This window comes from Phoxinus phoxinus (assembly GCF_949152265.1).
Source record: "Phoxinus phoxinus genome assembly, chromosome: 12".
Lineage (NCBI taxonomy): Eukaryota > Metazoa > Chordata > Actinopteri > Cypriniformes > Leuciscidae > Phoxinus > Phoxinus phoxinus.
Window position 1 is genome coordinate 14,720,612 of NC_136887.1, and position 13,600 is coordinate 14,734,211.

The 13,600-nt window shown below is 38.9% G+C and overlaps 1 protein-coding gene across 8 annotated transcripts in view; it reads right to left on the reverse strand.

Moving 5' to 3' along the window:
• The window catches only part of fam13b (family with sequence similarity 13 member B), a 47,572-nt gene that overhangs the window by 31,679 nt on the left and 2,293 nt on the right, over positions 1 to 13,600 (reverse strand). For 4 of the 8 annotated variants that reach the window (XM_079631718.1, XM_079631714.1, XM_079631716.1 and 1 more), the window contains exons 2-7: positions 11,687 to 11,785; positions 8,496 to 8,652; positions 7,755 to 7,935; positions 5,477 to 5,686; positions 5,076 to 5,253; positions 4,344 to 4,491 (exon numbers count right to left, since the gene is read on the reverse strand). In XM_079631718.1, coding sequence (XP_079487844.1) covers positions 4,344 to 4,491; positions 5,076 to 5,253; positions 5,477 to 5,686; positions 7,755 to 7,905 — 687 coding nt within the window. In that variant the 5' untranslated portion in view covers positions 7,906 to 7,935; positions 8,496 to 8,652; positions 11,687 to 11,785. The remainder of the gene's footprint in view (positions 1 to 4,343; positions 4,492 to 5,075; positions 5,254 to 5,476; positions 5,687 to 7,754; positions 7,936 to 8,495; positions 8,653 to 11,686; positions 11,786 to 13,600) is intronic. The other 4 variants (XM_079631719.1, XM_079631715.1, XM_079631717.1 and 1 more) reach the window with 1 other exon arrangement.

The following is a 13,600-nucleotide window of genomic DNA, read 5'->3' on the forward strand; positions in this document are numbered from 1 at the left end:
GGGCGGGGGGAACATCCTCACGGGTTCATCCATGATGTTTTAATACCTCCAAGAAGCTGAAGCATGCAGAAACTCAGCCTTTGTTTGGCCTCAGAGGCTTTGTTAATGCGTGGTCTAGAGATTATACAACAACATCTGCATACAAAATACAACAGCAGAGAGCTGACTGAGACTTTAATTAAAGGAGCTCTTCATTAATTAGTAAAAAAAAAAAAAAAAACTGTCAAGCGCACGCACAAACCAAAAAGAAAAAACAACCCACTCGAATGGAGAAAACATCTAACAGCCTCCGAGGATGAGAAAAAAAAGGCTCGGGATTCAATGCGTGTGGAAAGATGGCCTGCTTTATTTTTGTGTCGGTCCACAACAGGTTCGAACACTTCTGGGCAGAAACAGGAATTTGAAGAACAAAAGGCCAGTCACCAGAGTTTAAATGTTAAAAACGCATAACAACTAGCCTAGTGTTGCGATGGAGATTTGGTCATGCCCAATCACCAGTCATAGATAATAAGTCGTTCTCCTTAGATGAGCAGGACATGGTCCATCTCTTAGTAATGTGCAATTATCAAAATAACCTAATCTTAGGCACATAACAAACTTATGTAACAAACCCTGCTGAGCTCAAACGCTTTATTCAACCCCGATGCCAACCTTGACAAGGGCCAAACATTTACACAAGCCAGCTCCGTCTCATCTCAGTGAGCCCTGGGTGAGACATGTGATTAGAGAGTGGGAGAGGCTCTCAAGCGAAAAACCCTTAGAAATAAATCTGTGATTTATGCTCATATTCATTTCAGCATATGCCAGCTCCTTGAGCACTGGCCCGAATCCAGATAGGTCACCCAGGATCTTCACCCTGCTGCTCAAATTTGTTTCTGCCCCTTCTGTTTCTTATGCTTCCCAAGCTGTCTTTTACAGTAGGAAGGACCTTCTCAGCAGTGGGATGACTGAAACGTCTAGTACCTCCGAGCATGTCTGCAGAGGAACCCACTGAAGCAAATAAGATCCTCTGTATCAACCTGATCTATGCTTCAAGGGAGCCTGTGGCTCGGCTACAAGCAGACAAGAGCTCTGGGTGATCATACCTAGAGAGCATTTTAAGTCATCATTGTTGTGAAAGGCTGGTCTAGAATATTGGTACTAATGGTGAATCTAAGAATCTCAATAGAAATTCAAGCATTGTGGACTTTCATCTTAGAGCAAAAGACTTCTCAGAGCACATTTCGAAAATTGTTCAAGCTGGTCACGCAAATTCACCATGTTGACCAACACTAAGCTGCTTGGTTTGAAAATGACTTCTGTGTGAGCTGGACCTCGTTTAAAATGTACTATTTTACAAACGATTTGTGAATACTACGTTTTTATGCATAGAGTACTATGTTGTTAACTTAGCAATATATTAACATCAAACTCAAAGTTAGCTGCAGTGATGGCGTATTTGCATGGGCGTCAGTTTGGTTTGAAATGTGCTGGGGACAGAGACGCATTTGGAAGTGCATTTTCAGAAGTGCTGGGTACAATGACGCATTATTTTTTTTTCTCTTTCGCGCAGGTCATGTTTTGAAAGACGATGTCCTCTGTAGCTTACTAATGTAAGCTCTTCAAGCTACTATGCTCTCCACAGAACATAAAATATTCATTTTATTTTATTTTTCATGTTCGCATTTATGAGGAAAAAACAATGTTACGGACGATGACAGTTCTCGTTTACGGATGTGACCGCTCTGAAATCGGCACTAAAAGACTGCTTTAAAACTTTCACAGAGACTTCAAACAGAAAGCACAAAGCCTTTCTTTAAAGTGAATTTAGTTTTTGTATTAATTGTATTTTAATTTTAATCAATGTTTCATCAACCAATTGCCTGGATTTAATAAATAATAAGTAAAGCAGATAATAGATATCACGATTCACGACGACACGGGGCGCCGGCGCATGAACTGGAGCTCATCTCATAAATTAACCGAAACTCAGCATAGGCTACTTGCCTTACAGACCTGAGAAATATATCTATTATCTACAGAACGCTTGAAATCATACTTTTAAACAGAACAATTTAAAACGAAAGAAAACTATATAATCTAAGAAATGTGCATTTCTCTCTGCCGCGTTCACTAGCCTACTGCGAAGATCGTGAGTCAGCATCGTCAACTTCATCTTTGCAGCCGACACAGAAAACAAAAATGTTTCATTAACAGAAAAATTAAAATGTCTCCTTGCTATATTTGACATATTCATAATCATTACTTTTGCCGGTTCTGTGTGACAGCTTTTAGGTGCTTTATTTGCAGCGCCACCTTTACATGTTACATGAACGGGTCACCACTGCATCAGCACCGAAAACATAGAGATTATTTTTTTTTTAATCCCCCAAAAAATTGTGATACGAACAGAATTGTGAGTCAAAAATCGTGATACGAACCGAATCGTGGGTTTGGTGTATTGTTACAGCCCTACTAGCAATCCTAAAAAGGTGGTGGGTACAAAATTGACTCATGACGAAATCTGGTGGGTACGCGTCCCCACCGAAATTGCACCTATGCGTATTTGTGTAGGCCAGTTACCTTCTCCCTGGTTCCCTCCACAAAGAGGATTTATCCATTCATGGCTTTTGGATTATTGCGGAAAATAAGCTCTGTGACTAACAAACGCTTTGTTCCTCGTGTTAATCTTTTATGCATTTTGAAGCCTAAATACAATTGACAGAAGTAAAAAACTAAACGCAAGCTATAAACAAACCGACTCCCAACAACTCATTCAATCTTTAAGAAAAAAAAAAGAAAAAAACATTTTCCCTGAAAGTTAAAGATATAACAGTTCTCAACCTCTGTAATGCCAAAACGTTAACTTGTTTCTGGGTTTTGGCCTAAAAACATGCCATCCCTGCAGCACTATTAGAATCAGTTATGAGTTATATTTATATAGCATTTCAGATCTGTAATGATCCGTTTAATGATGGGTTAGGATGTTGCCTAAAAGGCAGCTGCCTATATGTAGAGATTAGACAGCAAGGCAGTTCACCAGCCTGACTTTAAATTAACCCGGGAAGTCTGTATAATTCTGCTCGTTATGAAAACGAGACATTCCTGAAAATCAGGTGCCAGTACCAAGCTTACATCACTCAGTTATGTAACTGCAGCTAGTGTTGTATTGTACAAAAGGGCCGCTTCTTTTTCTGCAAGTCTGACACAAGCAAGAATTTTAGACAAGATGTTTTGTGGAAAGTATACAGCCCCATTAGACTATTTCCTGTGTATATGAAGAAAGCAGATATGTAAAGTCTTGTGAGGTCAGAAATATTGAGATCTTTAAAAGGATGTCAGACAAATTAGATTTAAAACAATGTGCACTTTCAAAGAAAAGAAATCATTCCTTTGGTGTGAGGGAACCTGCAGTCTGCAAACACACACACAGACACACTGAAAGCCATCCAAAGGCGTGTCTCCTCCATTCAGTGTATTACATAACACAGTACAGACATAATAACCTTCTAACACTGCTTCTCCTTTTTCTTTGATTCAGATCTGGCCTGTGTAAAGCGCTGCTTCTACCTGAAACTGGGGTGGGTGGCACACATTTACACGCTTTAAACAAACAAAGCGTAAGTATATAATCGCCTTTCAAAACTCAAATCACAATATCGCATTTGCAAGGTTTGTGCGAGTATTTCACGAGGAACAAAGCTAAAACCGACTTACACTAATCCCACTGATCTAAAACACAAATATATAAATTGCCCCCAAAGCCGCATTTGTAAGTGCAGCACAGTGATCAGGAAGTATGAGGCTGATAAATTATATTTTAACACTGTTGCAGGTTGAAACTGATCCAATCATTAATATTTTCCAAGAGACTCTTTTATCATCATTTTACAAAGCACAATATGTGAAATGTCAACATTTATGGGAATATTCTGTCATCACTCTTTGTTATAGTGTAACATTGGCAAAGTATAAACACCAATAGGTCCAGTTTTACACACACCACACTTTATCCAATAGCTCCAAATAATTATAAGCATCTGCTATTTGTTTACACTCTTTAGGGTTTGGTTTAGATTAAGTAACACAAACCACTATTAATGAAGCCTTTACAATACAGTGATATTACTCCAGGAAAAACTTATTGCATGAACATATCTCTTGGAATTACATTTGTTATTTAATTCACTGCTACATCTGTTTGCAATTTCGTTTGCATCTTTGTGTAATTGACCAGCGCTTCAGCCAAATTACTATAATTAAACTTAAAAAGTGGACTTACTACGAATTATATGCATTTCATGTTTATTTTCCAAAATAAACAGACCATAAACATCTGAATCAACAGCTGCAAGAGAGTTTACCTGGTCATTAATGGAGCTGTAGTCATTGGTGTTGGAGATGTCATCGTCCTCCTCCGAGTCAAAGAATTCCTCCTGGTTCTCCAGCAGTTCTGCCAGAATACGGCTGACTGACTCCTGCTCTTTCAGATCCTCCACATCTGTGTCTAAACTGCAGAACGTAGAAGGCAGGAATCGTTATAAAGGTGAATTTTCCGTGTGCCATTTGAAGTTAAATTACTAATTTACTCTGTGGTTGTATCAAAACATTGCTCCATTTGTTTGAGCATTCAACCAGCCTGACTTTAAAACATTGGCTTAACCATTGATGCGAGTATAGGGCAGGACTACGTGTCTGATTGACCTATGGGGCAAACAGGAGGGGAGTGTTCAGGAAGCAGTTTTAAAACAATCAATATTTTCATTGTTATTGTTGTCATTGTGACACTAATGCTGCAGAAATTACTAATTTCAGCTATAATTTTTGTTATTGCAGAATTGATCGGACAGTCAACTTCTATACACAATTAACTCTACCGTTTAAATTTGTCTTAGCTATTTTTATCATTTCACCATATTTAAGAATTTCCCACACAATCGAAACTGTGAAAAAAATAAAAAAAATCTGTGTGGGCCTACACAAGACAAAATGTGTTGTGCTGGAAAAAAAAAAAGACTGTTTGCTCCTCCAACATGAATTTCTCTTGCAAGCAAGACAGCTAACACGAATTGCCAGGAAATGCAAAAGAACCTTACTGGAAAACGTCTGGCCCGAAGACTGCGGCAAGAGCCCCTATGCTCCAGCTCTCCTCCTGAAGAGACGCCACACCGGACAGAAATCGGCACAGAAAGCGGAGCAAGCTGTAATTGACCTGCGGCAACTGTTGAAGGAAGTACTTGATGTTTCTGCCCAGCTCTTCCTCACTGCTGTAGTCTAAAAGAGAGAAGAAAAAAAAAAATCAGCAGTCATAATGAGGAGAAAGTTCAGAGGGACGTGCAAATATGATGATGTGTAGGTAAGAGAATAGTGAGCTGGCTGATGCAAAGGTGTGAAAGAACGGCCGTGCTTTGATGATGCATGTATATTACAAGTGTGTAAATTGTCCAGAAGGTAACAACAGAGCGGCAGAAGAGGGCAGTGTGACAGCTTCACCCACCCTGATAGAGCTGCATGATTTGCGCCTGTAAGCCTGCAGGGATGACGGGCTCGGGGAGCTCCTGCAGGAAGAGGCGTAGCAGGCTGACGGCAGACGCCAGGTCGGCCTCTTTCTCCAGATTCACTTCAACGCCGCTGTCGTAGCGCTGCCTGAGCCATTCCACGCGTTCTGCGTTCCCGTTCACTAGAAACAGACTCAGGTGCAGCCCTCCTACAGAACGCAAACACATACCTCACTAAGAGAAACATGCTCACAGAACAATGCATAGACATTTCACACAAGAGACTCTAATCGCTGAATCACTGCACAGAGCAGCTTTCAGGTTAAACTAATAATCCCTTTAGTGAGCTCTGTCAACAAAACATCAGCTACGTTCTCTCCATCTGAGCTTTATGAGCTAATGAAACAGTCCTGCTGAACTAGTTTACATTCTTTAGCCCAAATGTTTTGAGTAAAACCAATAATGGATATTTTTTACGGCTGGCTTCTTGACTGAAGCTCTTTTAAAACAAACTGCTGATTTTAGCCAGATAAGATCAGAAGCTTCCAAACAGCTCTGTTGGCAAATAAGCATTAGCTGGTCTGTCTCGGTTCCCATCCCTGGTGCTCTGCATCATGTGTACATAAGAGTCTGCACCGCATAAGGGGAAGCCACCGCGTCGCTCCCTGTAGTGTCTAAATTAGCCTCAGAACAAAAACATCCTTCCAAATCAAAACGTGGAGGAGAAATGCCAGTATGCTGAACTCACAGAGGAAGACAACAGCGGCGGCTAAACCCCTTTCAAGGACTTAACAACACTGCCAACATATTTTCAACATCCTGCCTGTGCTAGACTTAAAACAAGGGCAAAAAAATTATTAACATCGGCTTGATGTGTGAGCACTTTCAACCAGTAGTTGAAAAAAAGAAAAGTAAAACAGGAAGGACTTGGCATTTATGTATCTATATGTGGACGTTACTTAGTAGGTGAAAGACTATAAGAGATAGTGTCATTATAAAAGCCCCGGCCTGAATAATGTTCCTCTTTTAGCTTTTGACTCTGTGATATTGCAAAATAAAGGAAGTCCATTTTTTATCAGGCAGTTCAGAGAGGCCACTCCCATCATACAGACCAAACAACATTTTTGACTATCAGATGAAAACATCATGCTCTGCAAGCTCTGCTTCTTTGAGTTGTTACAACATTTGTGTAGAAGCTATCCAGATAGGTTTACCATTTGTCAATTTAATCTTATTAAGATGCTTTTTTGATCCTATATACTCATTTGTTACACAACCATGCCGCATTTATGACTACTTTAACCCTTTGATGTATACAATCACACCAGTGTGATTAGAACGTTTAGAATGCATCATACAGACTACGGTAAATTGATGACATGTTTTATTCTAATCAGAGACACATTGTGTAGGTATTCAGTAACTATAACATTTATTCCATTCTGCTCCCACCTCACCGGCCACTTACTTTCATATATTTTGGGAGTGGATGAATTGATGTGAGGAACAGATACGATTCTCTGAATTGCGGTGCAAACTAAAATAGCGCCGCCCATCGCGCGTTATAGATCAGCTAACATGATCATTATAAAGGTTAATAATAAGGCAAAAAGTTATAAAATAATTATAAAAGTCACACGAAAAAACTCACAGCTAGAATCTTTTCAATTTAAGTGTGAAAAGGTTAAAGTAATTTTATTAAGTATTAAACACAATTAATATGAAATCATATCATATAAATTACGCTACCATTTAATAGTTCGCTGCATGTTGTAAGTGTCTTTGAAATCAGTAAGCTGACCAAGGCTACATTAATTTGATCAAAAATACAGTAAAACAATAATTTTGTGAAATATTATCATTTAAAATAACTTTTCTATTTGAATATATTTTAAAATCCTGACTTTTTTATCATAGTTTCCACAAAAATATTAAGCAGCACAATTCTTTTTTAACATTGATAATAATAAAATAAAATAAAATCATAATCAGCATATTATTATAATGATTTCTGAAGGATCATGTGACACTGAAGACTAGAGTAATGATACTGAAAATCCAGCTTTGCATCACAGGAATAAATGTCACATTGTCTAAATGGGTCAGAAATGTCCTAAAACCATGATTTAATTGGCAAATATGTACTTTCTGGTCTGTCTTCGATCTTATCCCTGGAGGGTCAGTGGCTATAATGCTGCTATTGATGAAAGCTAAAAACAAATAAATAAAGGATGGAAAGAAAGTAACATAAATCATCAGGTCCCCCCCCTCACTCACCGTGCTCTTCAATGTACTCTACGATGCTCCTGACCAGTAGGGGGACCTCATGTCCTGGCTGCCCGCTGTGCTGCACCTCCTCCAGGGGGATCCCAAACACTCTGGCCGTGCTGAGGGAGTCGCTGAGGGAAGTAGAGAGGCTCTTCCTCATCGCCTCCACAGCCTGGCTGCTTCAGTCCGTCTGCAGACAAAGATGGCGAAAACAAGGTCACGGACTCATCAGTACATACCTCCCTGTACAAACACGCTATCATGGGTGGGGCGCGGACTCCAACAACAAACTCCGGACAACAAGAACAAAACAAGCTGGAAATTGAAGCGGGACCTCTCCCATCACGGAAGCGATGGTTCTTATCATGTGTGAGCGTAGAGACGAGGAGAGCGTACGCAAGTAGAGCGTCTGTCATGTGCAAAGATCGTACAGCCGTCAGATGCGGCACGCCGATTCTGATGATGGTAGCAGGTGGCTGCCACCTCGTTCAACATGCCAGCACAAACCATACTGCCACAATGCAAGCTGTTAATGTCGTAAAGCGAACGTCTCTGCAACTGGATCTGATTAGCATTCAGTTTGTTTAGAAATGCACACAATCTAAACTTGATCTGTCAAGACAGCTGATGTCTTCATGACAACAGCAGCTGGTCTCACATCATTTTAGTTTCAATTACAACGACATAAAGAAGAATTTCAGAAGACAATTGTGATATGAATATCTTTTTTTTTTTTCATAGTGTACTCACCTTGTAGTACAAACGCCCAGAAGTTAACTTTATCTCCTGCTCCACTCACTAGTAGTAAAATATTTTCATCTATGGCTGCTTCAGGTTGTGGCAGAAGATGAGCCTGTAGTTCCTCATTGACAGACCGCAAATCCTGTTCAGGACGTTAGTGGTTAAGCTGGAGGAAATAAAACACAAGAAAACAGCAGCATCAGCAAATGCATTAAAACGGAGAATAATCCTTCTGATTAATATCAGCTGGGTCAAATTTACAAACCACTTATTCAGTTAATGGACATCTGCGGTCTGAAAAACATATCTGCTGAAGTTCAAATCTCAATTAAGAAGAGAAACAGTGAGCAATCTGCTCACCCCTCCGCATATGGCATCACATGGACAGCATTTAATACCAGGTCGAATTTTAATTCAAACAAGGTTTCCAATCATGCTACTGAGAGCTTTGATGCTTCACTTTCATTTTTCTTTAAAAAGAAATGTTAATAAATGTCCCAAGCACTTCACGCATTACAAGTAACATGAGTTACATAATCAGATTACTTTTTTTTCAAATACTGAGTAAAGTAATGCATTACGGTTACATTTACAACAAAATATCTGAGTTACTTTTTCAAATAAGTAACGCAAGTTACTTTGTCTTTTTTCTAAATTACCCAACGTTGAGAGCAATAGGGAGTAAGTGCAGAGGTGTTGTGTGCGCTGTGTGAACATGATGGTTATTGTAGTTCTAGACTAAATGTGAGCAGGCATTTACTAAACTCACTTGAACAAAAACAGATTCAGTATTCCTCAAAATTAATAAAAAACGTAAAATGCAAACTCAGAATATCACGCAAACCTGCAATAGTTGAATGTTAGCCTATATAATACAAATATACTTTATGTATTTAATCTCACTTTATTACGCAATGTCTTTGCTGCTAACCTTTGAGAATCCAATTTAGCCATAATAAGCAAAAATTACTTTAGTTAAACATTACATTTGGGTTACTTATTTTTTTTTAAGTGTTGAACTTTCTTCTATTCTTCTGCAATAAAGAACGACAGCACAGCTGTAAGGTTTGTTTGAGCTGCGCCCTCTACTGTACATGTGTGAATTCGCATTTCTTTCAGCCTGAGACTTATTCGTTTCACTTTTGGTGTGAAAGACCTAAAAATATAACTTTTCTTTGTTATTAAAAACAAAAAAGCAAGCCCAGACCAGGCGAAGAAAATGTAATGCAAAAGTAACCTAAGGAATTACTTTCCATAAAAGTAATGCAATTAGTTACTTTTTTAGGGAGTAACAATTTGAAACACATTACTTTCAAAAGTAACTTTCCTGGTCCTAAGAGTATAAACAAGGAATTAAAAATTCCAAAAATATTAATGTCAAAAATCGTTGTGCTACTTAATATTTTCGGAAACTATGATACAATTTTTTCAAGATTCTTTGATGAATAGAAAGTTCAAGAGAACACCATTTGAAATCGAAATATTTTGTAGGATAATTATTATAAATTGTTTTACTGTCACTTTTTTTCTGAATAAAAGTATTAATTTCTTATTTTTAAATAAAATGAAAGTTTTTTTTTTTTTTTTTTAACTCTTATTGGCCCAAACACTTTTGAATAGCACAGTCCCTCAACCCCCTCTATACACACGTTTTCCAGGAAGAACATTTTCTCTGAAATGTATATACACACTGTTACAGTTCATTAGATCTACTCCATTACCTGTACTACCACTTACTCAAATGACTTTTTGAAATGTTAAAGAGCATTTTCACTGTGCCGAATTACAGACCTCTTTAACACTTTAGGCACGACTAGCTGCCCGACACCAGGCATGTGGAACAGGAACAAAATGTGCCGAAAACGAATTGGATTAATAATGTGTGAATTGAGCCCTAACAGCAGATGTCTTAGTTCGCAGACAATTGAGAGTAGATGTGTTTCTAATCCCACATATCACACATGATGACCTTTTCGCTCACAATGTTCACCATTGTTGGATAAGCTAAACGCGGCTCAGCGCTTAGATTGTTAGCAGAGAGCACAGTATGACCTTGGCTCATTCCTCGGAGCTCTGGAGAACACATAAAGGGACGATGCTGGAATTTTCTGCAGGCAAATCTCTCCGCATTTCCTTGGTGACATGATGTTTGCAAAGCTTAGTTGTCTCACTATGGTTACTGATTACTGATTTGGTGTCAAAGGGAGAGTTTGTAGATCCCAGTCACAGAAAAGCATGCCATAGACACACAAAGAGCGGCTTCAAAAACTCCAGAACATTCCCTGGAACAACAGCGTCCTGAAGATGACCTAACAAGGAGATTATCGGACCACCTACAGCACAAAGGCCAAATCTCAAATGCCAATGATTAATTAATAACAGTGGATATCTTTTGGCAAGTCTTCTCAGGCAAGGATCTCAAGGTTAACACTAGATCTGCTAGCGTTCTCCCTGTAATTGAAGCAAAGCACTTTATTGTAGGTGGTACCTGGCAATCAGGTAACTGGTGGTAACAGGCAATCAGTGAGGTGAAAAAGCAATAATTCAAATTTATATAACACGTTTATGGCACTAGTAGTAAAAATTCCTTGATTACTAATTTTACAGTTTTGCAAATTCTTTTTATTCTTCTTCTCCATAATTGGAGGCAATTCAACCTTAAAATACAAAAGAAATCCATTCAAACTTGTTTTGAACCAGCAGTGATAATCTGCTGAAATATTTGCATTTTGAATTACAGATGGCGCTCTTCCTTTCATTTATTTGAATACTGAATCCATTTAGCCATCTATAGACCCCTTTAGGCCGCAAAGACGGTGTTGCATTATGTATTGCTTCCAGACAGAAAACAACATGCGTTGAGTGTCATGACAACGGTCGGCAGCACTTCATTTTGCAGAACCAAAACCTAAAACATAAGCTCATTTAACACTGTTCTACTGCTGTCTTCAAAAATGAACATACGATATAGTGTTGAACAGGTCTTAGTGGCATGGAAGATCTAGATTAGTTTGCCAGACTGTGTCTTGTGTAGTTATCAGAATCAGATTTCAGTTTTGAAATGCGTCATGCAGGAGAAAGTAACTTAATAAAAGGAAGCATAACAAGACAAACGCACAAATGAAAAACCCTGAGGCGATATGTCACAAAGTACATGTGTCATACCACGGATTGCATATAAGAAAAAGAAAGTTTCCCACCTTGTGCAGAAGCTGGATGGAGAGTCGTCATGTGACTTCAAAAACGCCATGTCGTTTTCAAGAACAAATCCTATCAAGCCTGACCATCACAGACAAGATCTGATCCACAAATAAATAAATAAATAAATAAAGGAGGACAAGTATAAATTATTCATAAATAACCAGCTGGCCACACAACTGATGAGTCCTGACACTTAAAAAACAACAACTTGAGCTTGTCTTTGACATTGACATTATTGATTAAGAGTCCTAGCTAGCTATGCAGGGAATGGAAATTTCCAGAAGGTTATACTAAACCACTGGATGTTCAAGCGTGAAGTAAAATGGCAGTCTAGAAGTGTGGTGGTCCCTGGCAACACTGAACGCAGCCCTAATCATTAGGATGGAAACAAGAGAAACTGCAAACTTGGCTGATCAGCTGACAACGTTCTGATGGGACCGTGAGTAAGAGCAGCGGAGGTCAGAGCGCACGCAGATTAACCGCTTAAGACAACAACTTCATCAAGCCTACGTCTGTCTTTGCTTGTGGCCTAAAAGACAGTGACATGGAGATGCAGTAAATTCAGCAGTATTTATAGTATACAAACGCCGTAGCCGCTTTCACGCGCTGTAAATAACTGTAAAATTGTTGGATTGACTTTTCCGTTAAATACACCATGCCTGCTGTTCACACAATCAACGGCTTTCCGAAATACTGGTCAATTCTGTGATGTCAAGAATCAAAAATGAAGAAAATTGTGCAGCGTTTAAAGGTCACCCCACCCACATTTGTTGACTTCCGAGTGACGTGCATAAAGGGGTTGTTCACACAGAATGCATTTCTGCTGTTCAGAATGCCATGACTGATTTTCCAGATCTCTAAACATAGGGTGAATTCCAATCAGAAGTTAGCATCCCTATGCCCTACTCACTCAGAAGGGCAGATCCCTTGATGTGGGGACTTGGGAGTAAGCAGGCACAACAAGCGTAGGCCAGTACTTTGTGCGTGTAAACCTCACTCCCCTGGCCTCAAGAGGCGCGCTAGCAGCTTTGATCTTTAGAGTTATTGTTAGCACGCACGCCTCCCACGCCGGAGACCACAGTTCAAATCCCGCTCACAGCTGGTCGAGTACACTGTAAAAAAATATTTTCATGATTTGTTATCAGAACATTTTTTTTCTTTTGCCAAATCCACTTATGCATTTATGTGGTTCAGATAACTCAATATTTTTTTGAGTTTCTTTTGTTTAATCCATTCTCCTTCATTGTATTAACACATTTTTTATTTATTTCAATGAATTTAAAATTAAGGCAACTAGGTTACTTATTTTTTAAGTAAAACCAACAATAATTTTTTACAGGGTACTATGTCATATTGTAGCCGTAAGGAACGCACTTTGCGAAGGGAGCTATAAAAAAATAAAATTACTTCCTTGATGTAACCATGGCATGCACCCCTCGCTAACGGACTTGTGGAAGTTGTTATTCAGTTGTTCACTTTCGTTTGGAATGCCCCTACAAATGAGTCACCTTCCCGAACTTGTGTCCTTCAAGGTAGCAAAACGCTGTCTGGAATTTGCACATATATTACTGGGAATTTTTCAAACAGGGATATATGTCTGAAAAACCCTATTGGAGATGCATTACCAAAATCCAAACTAGATCTTTACATCTCCTGAAAAACTGTGAGTGGTGCTTACCCTTGCTGTCAGAAAGCTTGGGTGCAACTTGCAGGGTGTTGAAACCAGAGTTTCACTATGTTTCATAATGGCCATGTCAAGTCAGGAGAGCCCACCTCTAAGTCTCTATGATATTCTGGAGTCTAGATATGACTCTGGGCCCTTCTTCAATTAAGGTTTATGGGATTTATTTTTGTTTTGTTTCATTAAGATAGGCTGACAAACACAAGAAATGTTTTTGTGTAGATTTGTTTGA